The sequence below is a fragment of the Sprattus sprattus genome (assembly GCF_963457725.1).
Source record: "Sprattus sprattus genome assembly, chromosome: 1".
NCBI classification, from domain to species: domain Eukaryota; kingdom Metazoa; phylum Chordata; class Actinopteri; order Clupeiformes; family Clupeidae; genus Sprattus; species Sprattus sprattus.
In genome coordinates, this window is record NC_137920.1 from 38,409,820 (window position 1) to 38,427,118 (window position 17,299).

At 42.7% G+C, this 17,299-nt stretch overlaps 1 protein-coding gene across 2 annotated transcripts; it reads left to right on the forward strand.

The window, feature by feature from the left end:
- Positions 1-72: 72 nt before the first annotated feature.
- Positions 73-10,023, forward strand: zbtb45 (zinc finger and BTB domain containing 45). Of its 2 annotated transcripts, XM_080851081.1 has the most exons (6): positions 73-416; positions 1,018-2,222; positions 2,518-2,652; positions 3,185-3,331; positions 3,448-3,718; positions 4,058-10,023. In XM_080851081.1, the coding sequence occupies exons 2-6, from the start codon at positions 1,089-1,091 to the stop codon at positions 4,411-4,413; spliced, it is 2,043 nt and encodes a 680-aa protein (XP_080707207.1). In that variant the 5' UTR covers positions 73-416; positions 1,018-1,088; the 3' UTR covers positions 4,414-10,023. The 2 variants fall into 2 exon arrangements, with proteins under 2 accessions (XP_080707207.1, XP_080707208.1); XM_080851082.1 differs by lacking the exon at positions 73-416 and having other exon boundaries at positions 908-2,222.
- Positions 10,024-17,299: the final 7,276 nt, after the last annotated feature.

Genomic DNA, 17,299 nt, shown 5'->3' on the forward strand with positions numbered 1-17,299 from the left:
GTGACTGTAAACAGAAAAGCAGAATCGCCCACACGCTAAACAGCCTGCAAATGTGCCGACGTGATAGCTTCACAGAAGGTTGTCCTACCACATCTCTTACAAATTGCAATGGAGGCAGACAAGCTAAGTAACGTTAGCAAAAAATAGACACGACTTTTACTGCAGTTGGCATATTCACGTTGATGAATAATTCGAATGCATATATTCTGTCTCTCAGTAGCTGTTATGCACGACAAATAGCTTGCAGTGCGCTTTTGCAAAAAATACATCTAGTTGACATGGTAGCTAGTCAACCAACCTAGCCTATATGTAGCTAGCTAGTTAGCTATGCCAGTTAACGTTTGGATCAGCTAATTCGTCGCGGGCTGCACTTGGTTTGGTTGTCAACCATCTCGAAGATTTGCAGAACCATAAAGGTAATACATATCTAACGTGAGATTCTTTACAATGTGTAGATAAGCATTCCGTTTTGTTTTGTGTTGCCAATGCTACTGTCCAGATGGCAGCGAAAGCTAAGGGCTTGGTGGCCCAACAAGCTTGTTTGCCAGCTAGCCTACTGTCAAGCAAGATTGCTAGCTAGCTAACCAACAACTTCACAAAGCAAGACAATCGAATGCGTTGATAAATGTTTGAGCTGACTGAGGACAGCACTACGCCTTTCCACCATTGGTTCTCTACACTAAACTGCTAGGGCTTTGTCCTGTTATTTTAAAATTATGTCACACCTGTATCTTTGACAGCTTGGTTGCGAGCCGCTCATTCGACTATGCATTCCTTGACGGTTGCCAAGTTTATTCATACTTAATAAATATGTCGTTGTTTACATCTGTGTCCAAGGTTATTCCGATAACGCTGAAATGTTATGAAGAATATATGATTTGCCTTCAGAAATGGATGTGAATACGGTCATGCACCCAAATGACTCACAGCATTTCCCATGAAATACTGCCATTCATGTTGGGAGGGAGGAAAGGAAGAATCACAAATGAGAGTGACCAGTGTTTGTGTCTCTTCCAGGCTTTGATCTTGTAAAGCACTATTTGACCTCACCACCGTCCCCTCAGCTCCCCCCACCCCTAGCCCCGGCCATGACCTCAGGTGAGACCGTGCACTACATCCACCTCCACAACTCGAGCCAGTCGGTGCTGGAGGCACTGCGCTCTCAGCGGCGTGAGGGCCTGTTCTGTGACGTGACCGTGCGGATCCACGACGCCTCGCTGCGGGCCCACGCCTGCGTTCTGGCCGCCGGCAGCCCCTTCTTCCAGGACAAGTTGCTGCTGGGCCACTCGGAAATCTCGGTGCCGCCGCTGGTGCCGGCCGAGACGGTGAGGCAGCTGGTGGACTTCCTGTACAGTGGCTCGCTGGTGGTGCTCCAGTCGCAGGCCCTCTGCATCCTCACGGCTGCCAGCATCCTGCAGATCAAGACCGTCATCGACGAGTGCACCCAGATCATCTCCCAGAAGCGCGGTGTGGTGGGCGGAGGCCCCGGAGGGGGCAGTGGAGGTGGCAGTGGTGGCGGCGCCGGAGGGGGTGGTGGTGCTGCGGGTGGCGGAGGTGGCCATTCTTCAGGCGGAGTCCTGCCCAAGCAAGAAGAAAGGGGAGGAAACAAAGGGAGGGACAGTGTAGGCACCAGCAGCAGCGGCAGTGGTTGCTTCCCAGGTTTCGCCAACTTTGGCATGGGCGACGGCAGTACTGTGGGCGGCCTCGGAGCCAACATGGGTGGTGGCAGCGCGGTGGCCACCAGCCAGAGTGGGACCAACCCGCTCGACCCGCCCACCTCCATGGGTCTCATTTCCCTTGGGGACATGGGGCCCGTGTCCATGTGCCGGGCTGACGCCCTGGGCTCCGTGGCTGGCGCTGGTTCTGGCATCATGAAGTCGGGCTCAAGCTGTTCCCAGGACATGCGGTACAAGCTGAGAGACCTGCTGGCCCAGTCTGGTGATGCCGGTGGTGGCGGCGGCGGGAGTGCCAGCAGCGACGCGGGGAGCGCTCACTCCACCTGCGGCTCAGCGGTGGGTGTTGCAGATGGCAGCGGCAACATGGGCAGAGACGGCATGCGCAGCAACATGTCCGACCTGGGCTCCGTGGGCGAGGACCTGGTGGTGGGGATGGAGCACTACAGCGGAGAGGAAGACATGGAGGGGCAGGACCGCGGACGAGACGTAGACAGGGAGAGGGGAGTAAGCCATAGCCGCAAGCAGAGACAGCCACTCAGGTTACAGGTGAGTGCACGTGCCAGAAAAACTGCTTAAAAAGATTTTTTAAAAAATGTGTGGTTTGTTTTATCATTATCGTAACGGCGTTAATTATCGGCTAACGTTCGAGTTGTCATGTAAATCCATTATTAAACTGAAGTTATAGATTGTTAATCCATTATTAAACTTAGCATTTTCATTGTTTAACAGAATGGCCGATGTTTTACACTGCCTGATAACTGACATAGCATAGCTGCGCTACTGTTGTTTCATATAGTGGCGCTAAAAAGAGTCAATTAAGTGACACGTCTCCTGTTGACAGGTCCTTGGAGGAGAGGAGGTGGTGGTGAAGGACGAGAGCATCCAGGAGGCAGACGCGGCCCTGTTCGGCCTGGACCAGGGCAGGCAGGGGGGAGACCACGACGGATCCCAGCAGCAGATGGCCTCTTTCGGCCAGGTGAGACCTTGAGACCATCCATCTGCCTTACCTGGGTCTCAGTTCTACACACTTAGATTCAGTTTGAGAGGTCAGCTTGAAGTGTATGCAGGACCATGTGTGTAAACGTCACATGCTGCATTGAATTATGTATTTGGTGTTCATGCTGTTATGCTGAGAGATGTTTGGAGATGTTTGTTAAAGGTTATTTGAGTGAAAGATTAAGTTAGGCTCCTTCTGTTTGTGTGTAACTTGGCTACATCTTTTGCAGAGGCATGACATCTGGTTAAGACAATAAGTCTTGTAGGGAATGTAGGGAAGTGAGCCAGGTCTCACAATGATTACTTTTGTTGCAATTCGGAATGAAATGTATGTTTTTTCAATTAACTTCAAGTGTAAATTTCTTAAAAATGATGGACTGAGCTGCTTTCCTGGTTGGTTGGTCATAACTTTATAACTGTGGTGATCATAACTTCAACACTCCTCGGAACCCATAAATCAATCCTGGCCCCAAACGACTCATCTTTCCTCTACTCTTCTCCCTGGATGACAGGAGGGGGTTTTCTACGATGACCAAGGCGTGTTTTCAGAAAGTTTCTGGCCACAGACGGAAACACCTCAGTCCATGACCTTTAACCCCAGAGGGCGAGTCAACAAGCCGCTCTCCCCCCCAACCTCTTCGCAGTCCATCAACAATCAGGTTTGTATGCACCCTTATGGTGTTTGTTATGGTACTAAAAAAGTGGCTTTAGGTGGGTCTTTTTTTTTTTGGTGCCTTACCCACACAAATTTGACATTCCTTTTTGCCCCTGCCAGCTGCTTTTTCAGTACCCAGTCAGCCAATCGCAGCCCTCGTCCTTCTATGTGGGCAACCCGATGGGGATTGACAGCCTGGCCGGGGCAGAGAACAATCAGCCGGCCCAACCGCCGGCACCACATACCCCCGCTCCCCAGGCCACGACCGGCCCCTGCTCCACAGGCCCCTCCCCTTCTGCCCAAGGTTCCGAGACATCTTTTGACTGCAGCCACTGCGGGAAGTCCTTGCGCTCTAGGAAGAACTATAGCAAGCACATGTTCATTCACTCTGGTGAGTTGGACTGACTTCAGCCTGATTTGATGATTGCAACCCAAGCTTCCAATAATTTATTGAAGAATTCGAGTTAAGTGATGTTTCAAAGATGTTATTGAGAAAGTTATAGACATAATAGAGTTGAAATAATACCACACTGTTGTCAAACATGCAGGGCTTTTTCTCTCTTGCTCTTCATTTGACAGAAGCCCTGTCGGCACAGCTTTGGCCGTATCAGTAATTATAAGTGTGTGTATGCGTTTGTATATGTGTTAATGTATGTTCTCTGTCTGTGTGTTGTGTGTTGCATATGTGTGCTTTCTTCACGTGTGTGCATTCACCGCGCATCCAAAACAGGCCAAAAGCCTCACCAGTGCAGCATCTGCTGGCGCTCGTTCTCGCTGCGCGACTACCTCCTCAAGCACATGGTGGTGCACACGGGCGTGCGGGCCTTCCAGTGCTCCGTGTGCGCCAAGCGCTTCACGCAGAAGAGCTCGCTCAACGTGCACATGCGCACGCACCGCGTGGAGCGCACCTTCTCCTGCCCCGTGTGCCACCGCGCCTTCACCCACCGCACGCTGCTGGAGCGCCACGCCCTGCAGCACGGCCACGGCGGACCCGCCCAGCCCAAGCCGCCAGGCGGCGGGGGGATGGCGGGCAGCAGCCCTGGCATGGGAGGCGGTAGTGTACCCGGCCACGGGTCCTCTACCTAGCTAGTGTTTGCTAATCAGCCACTTGGGAGCTGACTGTTTAAGGGGGTTTGTAAGTTAAGTCGGAGAGAGCTAAAATGGGGTGGGGGGAAGTGAGAGCATGGTCCAAAGCCTGTTATTTTTTCCCTTGTTGTTGCTGTTATTGTTGCTGTTGTTGTTGTTGTTATTATTGTTTGTTTCAGGAGAAAGGGAGGGTAGTGGATTCCAGTGCATGGTAAGTGATTTTTTTCAAAAGAGGGTTTAAAAAAAAAAACATTCGCACATATGACAGCATGGGAATATTTACCATGGGGAAATTAAGTTAGGAATGACCCATCATTACATACCTCAGTTCATGAAGAAAACCGGAAAAACAAAGAACACCTCTTTCAATGTGAAAATTGCCTCTCAATTTCAAATGTGATGTCTATATATTGTGTACGTGTTTTTGTTTTGTTTATGTTTTTATAATGTACTCTTAATCTTAAACTACAGCTATCTTTTGGCCAATAAGGAAAGGTCAGCTCAGCCACTCATTAACAGATGGCTTTAAACTAAGAAAGAAAACTTCTAAAGATTGATTTTTATTTGCCAGTGAGTTGTCAGTGAATTACTGTATTTTTAAAAGAAAATGCTCTTAACTTTTTTGTAATCATCAGGAAATAATTCAAAATAGAAACTTAATAGAGAAAAAAAAACTAAATCATGGAATTGATATTTTCTGTTTTATTAATACAATATGTGCCTAGTGCTCTTACCTCTCGGTAATGTCTGTACGGGGCACATGCACATAGGGGTTTAGATGTTTTGACTGAAGCACCTCATAACTCAAGAATTGCACAAATTAGAGTAGAGTTTCATCAAAGCTTGAGTAATGCATGCTCTGTCTCGGTCAGGGTATATATATATATATATATATACATATATATATATATATATGTTTGACAATGATTTTCCCAATTTTGCGCTCACATTTTTTTTATTAACAAAATTTAGTGGGCAGAATTTTTTCTCAAAGCCAGTACAGTACAGAGAGTACAGTGCAATTTTAAAAACACAAATATATATATAAGCTACAAACTTTTGTAAAAAAGATTACCAAGCCTTATCTTGCAGCGTTCTGTACCTCGGACATACATTATGATGATGTTATTTTGTAGAGCTTAAGCTGATTTTGATGTGGTGTATAAGATTTTCTCTTGCGCTGTCTACAATCAGAAATGAATACCTTGTGCAAAACTCAAAGGAAGTTGAGAAAGACTAACGTAGGGCATGTTCAGTGGGATCTCTGTAATATCATGAGTTTGTCCTTTTGAAATGCAAAGACCTGAGACCCAGTCAATGGATTAATCAGTTGACTGAAAGTATTTTGGTTAGTGATTGGGAAAGGCACAGTCCAGGGCTTATAGAGGACAGGGAACCCCTCTGTGGCAAAGGGAGAGAGTCGCCCCTCCCTACCTCAAACCCAGGTCTCCAGGGGCAATAGCCTTGTGGTCTGCCCACCACAGCTTAGAGCAAGACTCCAGTGTATGGTGGTCATACCACACACTGAGTGACAGCCTACCCATTTTCATACAGGGGAAATCATTTAGGTTTCCACTGAAGTACCCATCAGTTTACTTAGGGTCATGAAAACCATTGTTGTATTAACCGCTGTATCAAATGATTGATATCTGAATCCATAAAACCCAATAATGGAGAGGGGAGTAGTTAAGATGTTGTTGAGCAGTGGTGGCAATAGGGAATATATGTCCTCAGCCCAAACGGTTAGATAAACACCTTAACACCAGCAAAGGCATGGCTCCAGATCTAATCTGTGAACTGAACTATGCCTTATGCGTTTAGTGGCTTTGGATTAAGGTCAGTCACACTGATGGGTCAGTCACACAGCAGTTACAAGTAACGATTTGTTTAGTTGTTGAATTAATTAAACGATTGGTCCTGTTGAACCTCAAAACCAGAAAGTCTGTCTAATGAAGACAAGTAGGAGACAACAGATATCCCCCTCTGCCACAGATGTACTGCGAAAAGCCTGACAATAGGGGTGCGCTGAAAGATTATTTTGTCAATTCATCACTTCATTCATCCGAAAATTCATCCGATTCGATATCGATCTGTAACATTTATGGATCAAACTTTTAGGCGACTATGCATTTTTCCTGGTTTCCTAGGTTCTTTTTCGCAATGGTTAAGCGTAGTCTAACTGTCACAGTAAAGAAAAAGCCAATTATTACCAGTTATCCCCTTTAGATGTTGATCTCTTGACATCTCTTTCAACTTGTGCAAACTGCTAACGCATAGAGGAAAACCTGTTGTTGCATCCATTTTTTTCACTGTTAAAGCAACTATTCTCATGTGTGCCTCAAATAAAAACTATTTGGTATACATGGCTTTGATTTTCACAATTCATTTCCAGTGATTTGCGTTAATAAGTTGCGATGCGGTCACCCTACTGTATATCTTTTTAAACATCTCTCTAAATAAGGAAAGCTTCCATATAGTATTTCATATCACATTCGTATCGATATCGAATCGGAATCAAATCGCATTGAATCAAATCATTAGCTTGCAGTCGAGTCATAGTAGGATATCTGTGCCAGTGCCCAGCCCTAGCGGTTACGGTTGCTATGTCTTGCAGAAATGAGCATGCTGTGGCATGATGCGATATGCTCTTCCAATCATGGTCTACATGCTTTGCAGTCATGGTTACAGCTCTTGGTTGTACTTGATTTCATCTGAACATGCCAAATGCGTAGGCTTGAGCGTGTACTTAGAAAAATCCATTAGAAGTGTGATAATGATTTAATAACACCATGCCCAGACTATTGTTTATTGTTTTCATGAAAACCAATGCACTACGAGATGAAAGCCAACCCAAAATTAAAACTCCCTGGTGGAATCAGGATGTTTTTTATTTGAAATTTGAAATGTTAATTTTTGGTAACATTGAAATGTCCTTTTATAAAGCACACTGCAGTCAAACTGGAGATTATTTCAGGAGGTTCTTAATCAGCTGAGCTGAATCAAAATGTCAGCAGTAGGTGTTATATCGTAATGTCTGTTATAAAAGGCAGCAAACATGTATATGTATATTTCATTAACCCACAAAAGTATTGTACTGGTGTCACATCCATATTCAGGGATTGAGACAAGGTTAATTGATAGAACAGTGACCGCTCGAAAATTCCTTATCGCAAAAGTAAAGAAAGCTGTGTCCGCATCTAGCGCCTAATAGTTAATTGAGTGAACCCCTGTTCAAATCTTGCATCCATGCGTTTTGTTTGTAGTAGTTTAAGTAGTGTATGTTGCAGTCCTAGCAGATCATTTTGACTGGTGGAAACAAAACTACCTCATTCATCATATCATGTAATTCAATGGCAGTACTCTCTGAGGGGAGGGAAACGGCAGTTCCCAAGGTTGGAGGAAAGCATGATACTCGTTCGACTCGTAAGCCTAATATCCTTTTGATTAAGCAGGTCAAGAGGGCAGGAAATTTAGATTTAGTAGCGAGAGAACATACTCGAAACCTTTGTTTTCAAAGATAGCTCAGTTGGAAGGAATAAAACAATGAACTCGAACTGTGGAGCTTTACTAAACGAGAGGTTATCAATTCAAGCTGTTCAGGTTTACCCAATTCCATGATTTTAAAACCGGTTTTACCTCATTGTATAGCTCTGTATAACTCACTTGAAATCACGCACACACATCTATTCTGTCATTTCTATTGGAGGAAAGATTGACTCTCGTTAAGTTCATCTCGTGTTCGTTTCAGATTTTTGGATGCATCGATCAGAAACAGCAGAGAAACGATAGAAGCCAGAATAAAAGCTTTCTCCTCCATGGTAGAGCAGCACTAACCCATCTTTGGCAGCAGCCTGTGGCTTACAATAGGACAGGAACGTTTGTATTCATTCACAACCAGAAGAGTAGGGGGCCTCCGCTGTGGTCGAAAACAGGCCAGAAAAGCAAATCTACCTAAAGAACATGTTGGCAGGGGGGCGTCATTCAAGTTCTTGAGTACTCTTTCGATCTTAGCCCTGAAGTTCTATGTGGCGTTAAGAGATTCGAGGAAGAAGTGTAAGACATGTTTAAAGCATTCCCTCAATACATCTCATTAGCCTGTAAAGCCAAGGAAGGCCCCTTTTAGAACCGCTGTGTCTTTAGAACCTCCATGGTGGGGACAGGCACCATGAGACGCGTTCCTTCAGCAAGATGCTTGTTGTTGGAATGTCGCCTGCTGTCACCAGTCCACCCGAACGGGTGGTAAGGGATGTGCTCCCCTCGGTGTTGGTGTCATACTTTGGAAGGGTGACTGAAGGTCAAGTCACTTCTGATTACGAGGGGAAATTGTGTGCAAGACAAGGTTAGCGATTTCTGGTCTGTTTGAAACGGCTCCTGCAGTTTCCGAGTAACCAGCCTGCCGAGTCCTTTTAAGGACAAAGGGACAAACAAAGCCTTACGCTTACAGTTGCATTGCCTTTTGATTGGCCAGGCTGGATACGCTTACAGCGACATTGCCTTTTGATTGGCCAGGCTGGTTGCCATTCTAGTTGGGTTCACCCACCACGTGTGCTATTCAGTATGGCCCCTTTCTTGGAGGTTTGTTCTCTTCTACCTCTGCAGTCGGTACCTAGACAAGTACCTTTTACCCGACAGCCCTTGCGTGGGCAGTATGATTGTAGCTTCTGTTCCTGTTGGGTCCCCTGGATGTGCTTCCTAGCTGATGCAGTCCAGCATAAGGACTATGTGTTACGAGATGCAACTATGCAGACATACCTGGGAACGTTGAGGTCCCACACGTCTAGTAGTCCCATATCGGTGTGGGATCTCCTCACGTTTCCACACTTGTCTCATGAACTGGCATATGGACTGTTCAAGGTCAAAAGATGGACTGTTTAAGGTTAAACGATCGACTATTCAAGGTCAAAAGGCCTTAGGGCTGTTGCATGGTTATTTTGACCAGGAGACTTGGACACCAATCCTTAGCACTCCAAAGGAACCGTATGGGCAGTGGTTCTAGAGGGTTCTGTAAATGTTAGTTGTGTTTAGACCATTGACATACCTCATAAACTGCACACCACAACCTCACTGAACAGTGTGCTTTTGACCAAAGTTCTAGCGCTAAGGGGGCATGTTCATTTAAACAAATCTGCTTTTTTTTTTTAATTTTGCCCCTGAATAAACATCTGCATTGACAGAAATATCAGGAACAATGGAACAAGACTTTCCTTTAGTTTCCACCAATCAGAGTTATCCAACTGCATACTATATCCAATTGCAGCCTGGTGTATTTGCCCATTATTGTTTTTCTTGAAGTGATTAGTGATCACTATTTCCTTGGTTTTATTCTTGAAGTGATTAGTGATCACTCTTTCCTAAGTTTTTGAGAATTCCGTAACGGTTTTACTGTCGATTTGAAGATTGGTAAAAGACTGTAATAAAGGGAACTCATAGTCATAGATGACCTTCTGGATTCCATTTAGGAGCAAAAATGACTGCCAACAGTCCTTCTTCGACTGTTTAGCAAGACTGGCTAACACCCACAAATCTATAACCCCCCCCCCCCAACACAATTTCCATGAGAACCATCTCATTATTGTATTTAAATTCATTACAGTGCATGACGTAACGGGTGCCTTTCTGTAGGCATCTGGGGTATTTTGTGTGTGCGTGCGTGTAAGGTTGGGGGGGTGTGTGTGGGGGGGGGGGGTGGCGTAACTGGAGAGCATGGCGTTCTTGATACGGTAGCCAGAGTGCTAATACTGATGGACCAATATGATTTTGACATTACTAACAGCTTTTGCAAGAGCTTGTAAGAAACAGTATAGCACTTAACTACATTACGTAAGCATGTACAGTACTGATGCTCCAGTCAACTCCCTAAACTACTTGGTAATGCTGATTAGTCAGTCCTGCCAGGATTTTGCGATCTTGGGTTTTCCCAAATGTCAAGGATTTCCTGCCATTTTTGGAGAATTCCCACAGCAAATTCAGTCACTTTTTGACAGAATAATTACAACAATTCCGCATACGATTCTGGAAGGACTGATTCGTTTTAGAACATGATTTTCTGTGTAGTCCTTATGGAAGAATGAGAACGTTTTGCGCTATTTAAATACCCTTCAAAGGAGTTGTTTAAAGCTAAATATTTTTGTACCCACTAAGCCAACATGTTTCTTAGACTTGGGTTTTCATTCTGCGTAAACCAAGAGGTAGAAACTTTATGAATTCTACAACCATAGGCATGCTGTGTCATGAAGATTTACTTGACAAGGCTGGTCAACCAGGCAGCTCACACAGTGCAGCTTAACACAATATAAACCCTTAGTCTGTGATTGGAATTTAAAGATGACTTTTCTTGGTGGTTGAGAAAAAATATTTGTGGGAGCCTTTTTCATGTTTTGTAAGACTTTCATCTCGAAAATACTGGATTAATAAAACACCAAAAGATACAGTCAACCTTGATATAATTGACTTTGTATGTTGGGAGGCCAGAATGATCAGTCATGCCATTTTTTTTTATGTATTCATCATTCGTGTCTATTAAGATCCCCAAACTTTTGGAAGTGATGATTTTCTGTGTTCTTGAAAAGATCAATTTCTCAATGTCTACTCAGACAATAACTAAAGGTAATAAAGTAACATAATGGTAAAAATATGAAAGCAATATTTACCTGTAGTACTACACTATTAATGCTTAAAATAACTTGTATTAATTGTTACAATTTGCTACAATGAATTGCATTTTAAATGAGCGCATTTCAAGACTCACTGAAATTTGAGAAACACAGAGTTGTTTGCTATGATTAGTTTGATCTTGAAATGTATGTAGATGTTTTTTTTATGTATGTGTATTCTCAGATATTCTACCAACTGCCTTTGTTTTCAGTCATGGATATAATTGTCTGCTTTATAATATTTCTGCACACTAACTGAGTTTTTAATCTTTATTAACTTTTTCATACTTCACTGTGTTTGAAATAATTTGCTTGGATGCCCTTCATTAAATAGTGTGCTATCTCTTGGAAATGTGCACCACTGTCTGTTATTTTAACTTAAAGCCAAAGACATACCAAACCGATATCAGAGAACTTTTATGATGAATGTCAACTATTGCCTCGCCTCATGACGCCATTGTCTGGACCAAAACATTTGAGTTGTACACACCGCAAAGACTACAGCCAATGGCCAACTAGCATGTATGTTCTGTGCCTGAGTGAGAGGAATTAACTCGCCATACCAAACCATAAACAAAGCAGCTTGTCCTTACTAACTTCACACCACTTTCATTCACCACAGACGGTTCCGTAATATAGCTATTCCTATTCAACAATATGTCTGATGAGAAGTTTGCAAATGGCACTGGCGTTGTCATCCTTTAGTCTTTTGGTTGTGTAAAAAGAAAGGAAGAGTAAAAATAAGGAGAAACCACACTGATTGGGTGCAATCATGGATAGGTCTACTGCAGTGACAGGCGCAAGGGGCTTTCCCGAACTTTTGTCAGCAATGATAAATTGTCTGAAAAGGCCGCAAAAACTATGGCCACAGACGCTCACTGATGGCCCAACCTTGGCCAACGGCTGACCTTCAGTGTGTGTCATGGGATTTAAACAGTCTTCACATATGTCTTCATGGACAGAAATATATTGTTATAGTAAAAGGAATAGAAGGCAGCCAAAATAGTGGTATTACCTGTGAAAGCTCACTTTCACTGTTGGTGGTTATTGTGACTTCATTGTTTGCTAGGTGCCACTCTAACAATTGCCATCTAATCTTCCTCTATGAAATGTCCCGCCTCCATTCAGTAGCAATGTGCTGGACTGCTTCAAAGATATTGCTGAAAATATAAATATCAGCTTGGTTGAAATGACTGAAAGCAGCTCTTAGATTTAAGTGTAAAATCATCACATAATTTGTAGATTCAAGTGTAAAATCATCACTATGCATGTTTAATTCCAGCCATTGTGCGGTGTGAGGACATGGGAAAGTGGTCAAATGAGCAGTAAAGGAATGGAATGGAGCCCTGCAGCACACCACAAGCCAATGGGATATTTGACCCACAGGAACACACACTTTTGTAAGCTGTTTCTGTTGATAGTAAAATATACTGGACCACTGATTTAAAACAAGGCTGATAAGGCTTTACTGGCACAAGCACACAAGCTGTGCGGGTGTGCGGGTGTGCGCGTGCGCGTGTGCGTGCGCGTGTGCGTGTGCGTGTGCGTGTGCGTGTGTGTGTGTCCATGACAGTGCAGACCTGGGTACAGAGGGAGATGGCAGGTTGATTGGATGGATTAAACTGACTCTGTGTCGGCCCTTTGTGTGAAACACTACACTGTTGATTCCACACAGTACCTCTCCAGATACATTTAATTTTATTTACTGTTGCCTAATCCATGTGAATGATGTGTAAATATAGCCTGGATACCAGCCTGAACACCAGCCTGAACTCCGCCCACAAAATGTTTGGTCTGGGAGATTCAGTCTGGAGTCAAGCTAGTTGGGAGGGATTAAACGTTTCGAAAAAGTTGAGAAAGCAATCTAAACCAATCAAATTGTAAGGGCGGGCTTTATACGTTGATGGACAGATGACCTGATGATAGAATAATACATCGAACAAAGATGGCGCCGTCTCGGGAGCTTAGTGGGACATATTTGATATGATTTAAGTTATCTACACGACTTTTTTTATGTCTACATTGACTCGGTTAGTTGTGTATGTGCAACACGAATGTTGCCGAGGATAGTAGCTCTTAACTGAAGCACTCTAGACCATTATTGATAGGTTATGCTAACGCGTAGACAAAAAAAACATTGAAACAAATGGTAGCTTCTAGCCTTGAGTGCTAATTAAGTAACGTGAGCAGGCATATCTCAACAGATATTGACAGCGCATTCATTTTGAAAGAGGAACAGAGAAACGCGATCAAGGCATTTGTCGATTGAAAAGATGTTTTTGCCGTCCTTCCTACGGAATCAGGTACAAGTTTAATCTATCAGATGGTAATACTACATTGCTCTGATTGGTTCTAGGTATCCAATTCAGCGAATAGGCATTTTCTTTCCTGGTTCGTGTAAACACGCCCCATAATCACAGCCCAATGGTTCAGTCTCAGACTCATAGCCTGACTAGAATTATGAGTATGACATCGTCAGGCTAGTGTAAATATGCAACCATGCAACCATCAAGAAGTGTAAGCCTTGGCTATTTATTTCAAACAATGTTTCTAGTAATAGTAATATCATTAATAGCTGAAAAAAATTAAAGATCTTCAAGATTCACACAACATCAAGTGCACTTTGTCAGTCAGTTGGGCAGCCTGCCAACTGACATGTTTATTTGCACAGTAATTTAGTTTAATAGGCATCATTTAAGTCTACTGTAGCATGATGTCAATTAGTTTAATAGGCATCATTTACATCTACTGTAGTATGATGTAATTTAGTTTAATAGGCATCATTTAAGTCTACTGTAGTATGATGTAATTTAGTTTAATAGGCATCATTTAAGTCTACTGTAGTATGACGGCCCCTCTGGCCCTTTTACACTGAAGGTTATTAGGTCTCTTGAGAATCTCCCATTATTTAGATAACTTTCTCCTGGTTGGTTGAATTGAAAGGGTAAATAAGCAGCCCCCTGTCACAGTGTGAAACATCCACATAGGTTAGTGTGATGGTTACAGTGAACACACATTGTACATGCGCCATTTGTATTTGTACTAAAAAATGTGTCTCAGGTCTGTGATTTGCACTACATGGGATTTGTTACAAAAAGGCATATATGAAACGCACATACAGTGGGGAAAATAAGTATTTGAACCCCTGCCGATTTCACAAGTTTGGCCACTTGCAAAGAAATGTGTGATCTATAATTGTAATGGTAGGTATATATTACAGTTTTTCTCCATCGCTTTGGCGAATTTTACCATTCACTGTTTACTTTTTCAAAACAGCTCACACACAGCCCTTAACTGAAGCTGAAATGACCAAAACACTATATGATGTTTGCAGAATGACACTACCTTCTCAAAAACGTATCACACACCCATCAAAACCAAACATTTCCTTCAAAACCTACAATTTGTGCTCAATTAAAAATGTATGTTTTCTTATTTATTTAACAATAGATAGCAAAACTCAAAATACAGCTTTCAATATCAACCTATGAAAGCATCACTTCAACTTTTGTGCAACACCCTCCCAGAATTGACTATTTTACCACTGACAATGTACTACAATTCGGGTTTTGTACTGAGAACTCTTACTTAAGGAATATACTGTCAGAAAGTATTCGACACCTGAAAATTTGTATACAGTAAAATGTTGTAGTTCTGTTTTTGTATTGCTAAACACTAAATCATATATTCTAAACAAGGACCTGTCAACACCATTGATTACGTAACATTTGTTCTACTGTGCACAAAATGGCAAAGATTCTGACACAAAAATATTTACAGTATTGCAGTCCTTTTTCCACATTACATGTATATTCTGTATGTCAAAATGACAGGTTTCAATATACAGTGAAAAGGTCAGCTCTGTTCTGCAGTGAACAATCTCCCCCTGACGCCAGTTTGGGCCAGTGTGTTGATTTTCTAAAAATAGTGCAATAGGCTGTAAATACTGTAAATTTACGTAAAGTAATCAGAATTCGACCGTATATGTTGTAAATAAATTTAGTGAAACTACAGTATACATTGTATTGTGACAACATACTTTACAAAAGTATAGAAATTGTTGTTGCCAAGAGTGCAAATACAGTGAAACACAATACATTATATTGACTGTGAAGGCCAGCAAAGTGTCATAGTCATTGCTGAAAGTACAAACAATTGATGCCACAGTATGACAGCTCAGGTTTGAAAGAACCCTTTGGCCAGCCTCTCTCATGGTGGTCATGATTCACTATAGATCAATGACTCTTGCCCTAATTTCATTTGAGCATCTTACACGAATGCCACATCCCCTGACAGAGGCCCCTCTCTACCACAACCTCTTCCTTGTCCTCATCCTGGTGGCCTATTCGATACATGCTTACTGTAGTATCAACTTCAATCTATTGACCCTTTTTTAGAGGTTGAGAACTGCTTGATTAGTTTTGCACAGAGAGTTCACACAGGTGCTGACGATATTTAGAGTATAGAGAGCAGTGCCAGTAGGCTGCTACTTAGTGTCTGCAATGTGTTGACATGGTTATTCAATTAGGTTTTGTGTCTTTCTCTGAGAAGTGTGTAAACTGTTTTGAAAAGTGTGTTAAAACTCAAAGAAATTTGTTTGAAAGCAATGACAAATGGTTCACCCATTCGCCAGAGAAGACTCTTGCTGTGCAAAGAAGATGTGAGCATTAGATGAAGTTGACCCATGATTCGCTAAATGCCTGAAAACGATTGGGAAAAACTGTAACAGTGAGAAGCAGAATATCAACAAAAATATCCAGAAAACTGCATATTATAACATTTATGACTTTATTTGCATTTGATGCAGAAAATAAGTATTTGAACCCCTAGCAAAACATGACTAAGTACTTGGTGGAATAACCCTTGTTGGCAAGCACAGACGTCAGACGTTTCTTCTAGTTGGTCATCAGGTTTACACACATCTCAGGAGGGATTTTGGTCCTCTCCTCTTTGCAGATCCTCTGAAAATCCTTAAGGTTGTATTACAATGGGAGGGATAGTCCCCTTGATGCGGTGGAGTCGTCGTGTACCTTTGGCAGAGAAACAGCCCCAAAGCATAATGTTTCCACCGCCATGCTTGATGTGGATATGTGGATATTATATTTCTCACTGTTAAAATACACCTACCATTACAATTATAGATCACACATTTCTTTGCAAGTGGACAAACCTGCGAAATTGGTAGGGGTTCAAATACGTATTTTCCCCACTGTATTGTAAGTATAGTTTTTGAGATTGAGGATGAGATTGTACATGTGACCGGATGAGAATTTAACTTTTATTATTACTATAGATACCATTGTTTAGCTATAAGTGAATCTTTCGGAAAACATCAAAGCTGAGTTAGGGCATTAAACTGTTCAAACTGTTCAAAAGTATTCTGTTATCCAACCATAACAGATAAGGAAACACAGGGACTTGTTGCAGGGCAACAGATCAGGCACATACTAGACATTTGGAGAGCGCAGACCTCCACCACGGCCAAATGCAATGTTTCTCCAAAATGTAATGGGTTCTTCCTTGGCCCATGCTCCACCAAGTTTCATGAACTGGTAGTTATTGTGTAATCCTGCTGACAGGCTGCAAACATGACCTCCTTGGCAGAGGTTAATGCATTATGAAAAATGATACCAAAGAGAAAAATAAGAGAAAATCTAATTTGGAAAGATCATTAGGGTATAGATTTCCTCAGCTCATTTCCTGAATTTTTCAAAACGATATGTGCATTTCTCAAAACAATTACAAGACACTATGGATTGCCTGAAAAAGCCCATAACTCACTCAATGTTCTTCATTTATGTCTCAAAGTCAATCATTCTGCTACCTGACCGTCAGCGTCAATGAGCTCACACAGCTGGACATCTCACACCTGGTGAGGAGGAGGAGGAGGAGGGCTGGACACTGGAATGCTTTGTCTATGCGTGTGGATTTTGTACATTCAGAATTTCAAAAATGAACAAAAACACCGTTTGAACAAATAATTAATAAATAAAACTGTGATGAAACTGAGTCTGAATGTTATCTCAAAATGTTACGAGGACTGGTATTAAGGATGTGAGTATGTGTCCAGGAGAGAGAAGAATGTGAAAGAGAGATGCAGGAAAGAGAGGAGGCTCTGGAGAGGGTGCAGGAAAGAGTAGAGTGGGAGAGAAAAACTAGGGAAAGAGGCCCTGCTGTGCACCTATATTTCGGTTGTTGTCTGCAAGGACAGGGTCATGAAAGACCTTAGGATC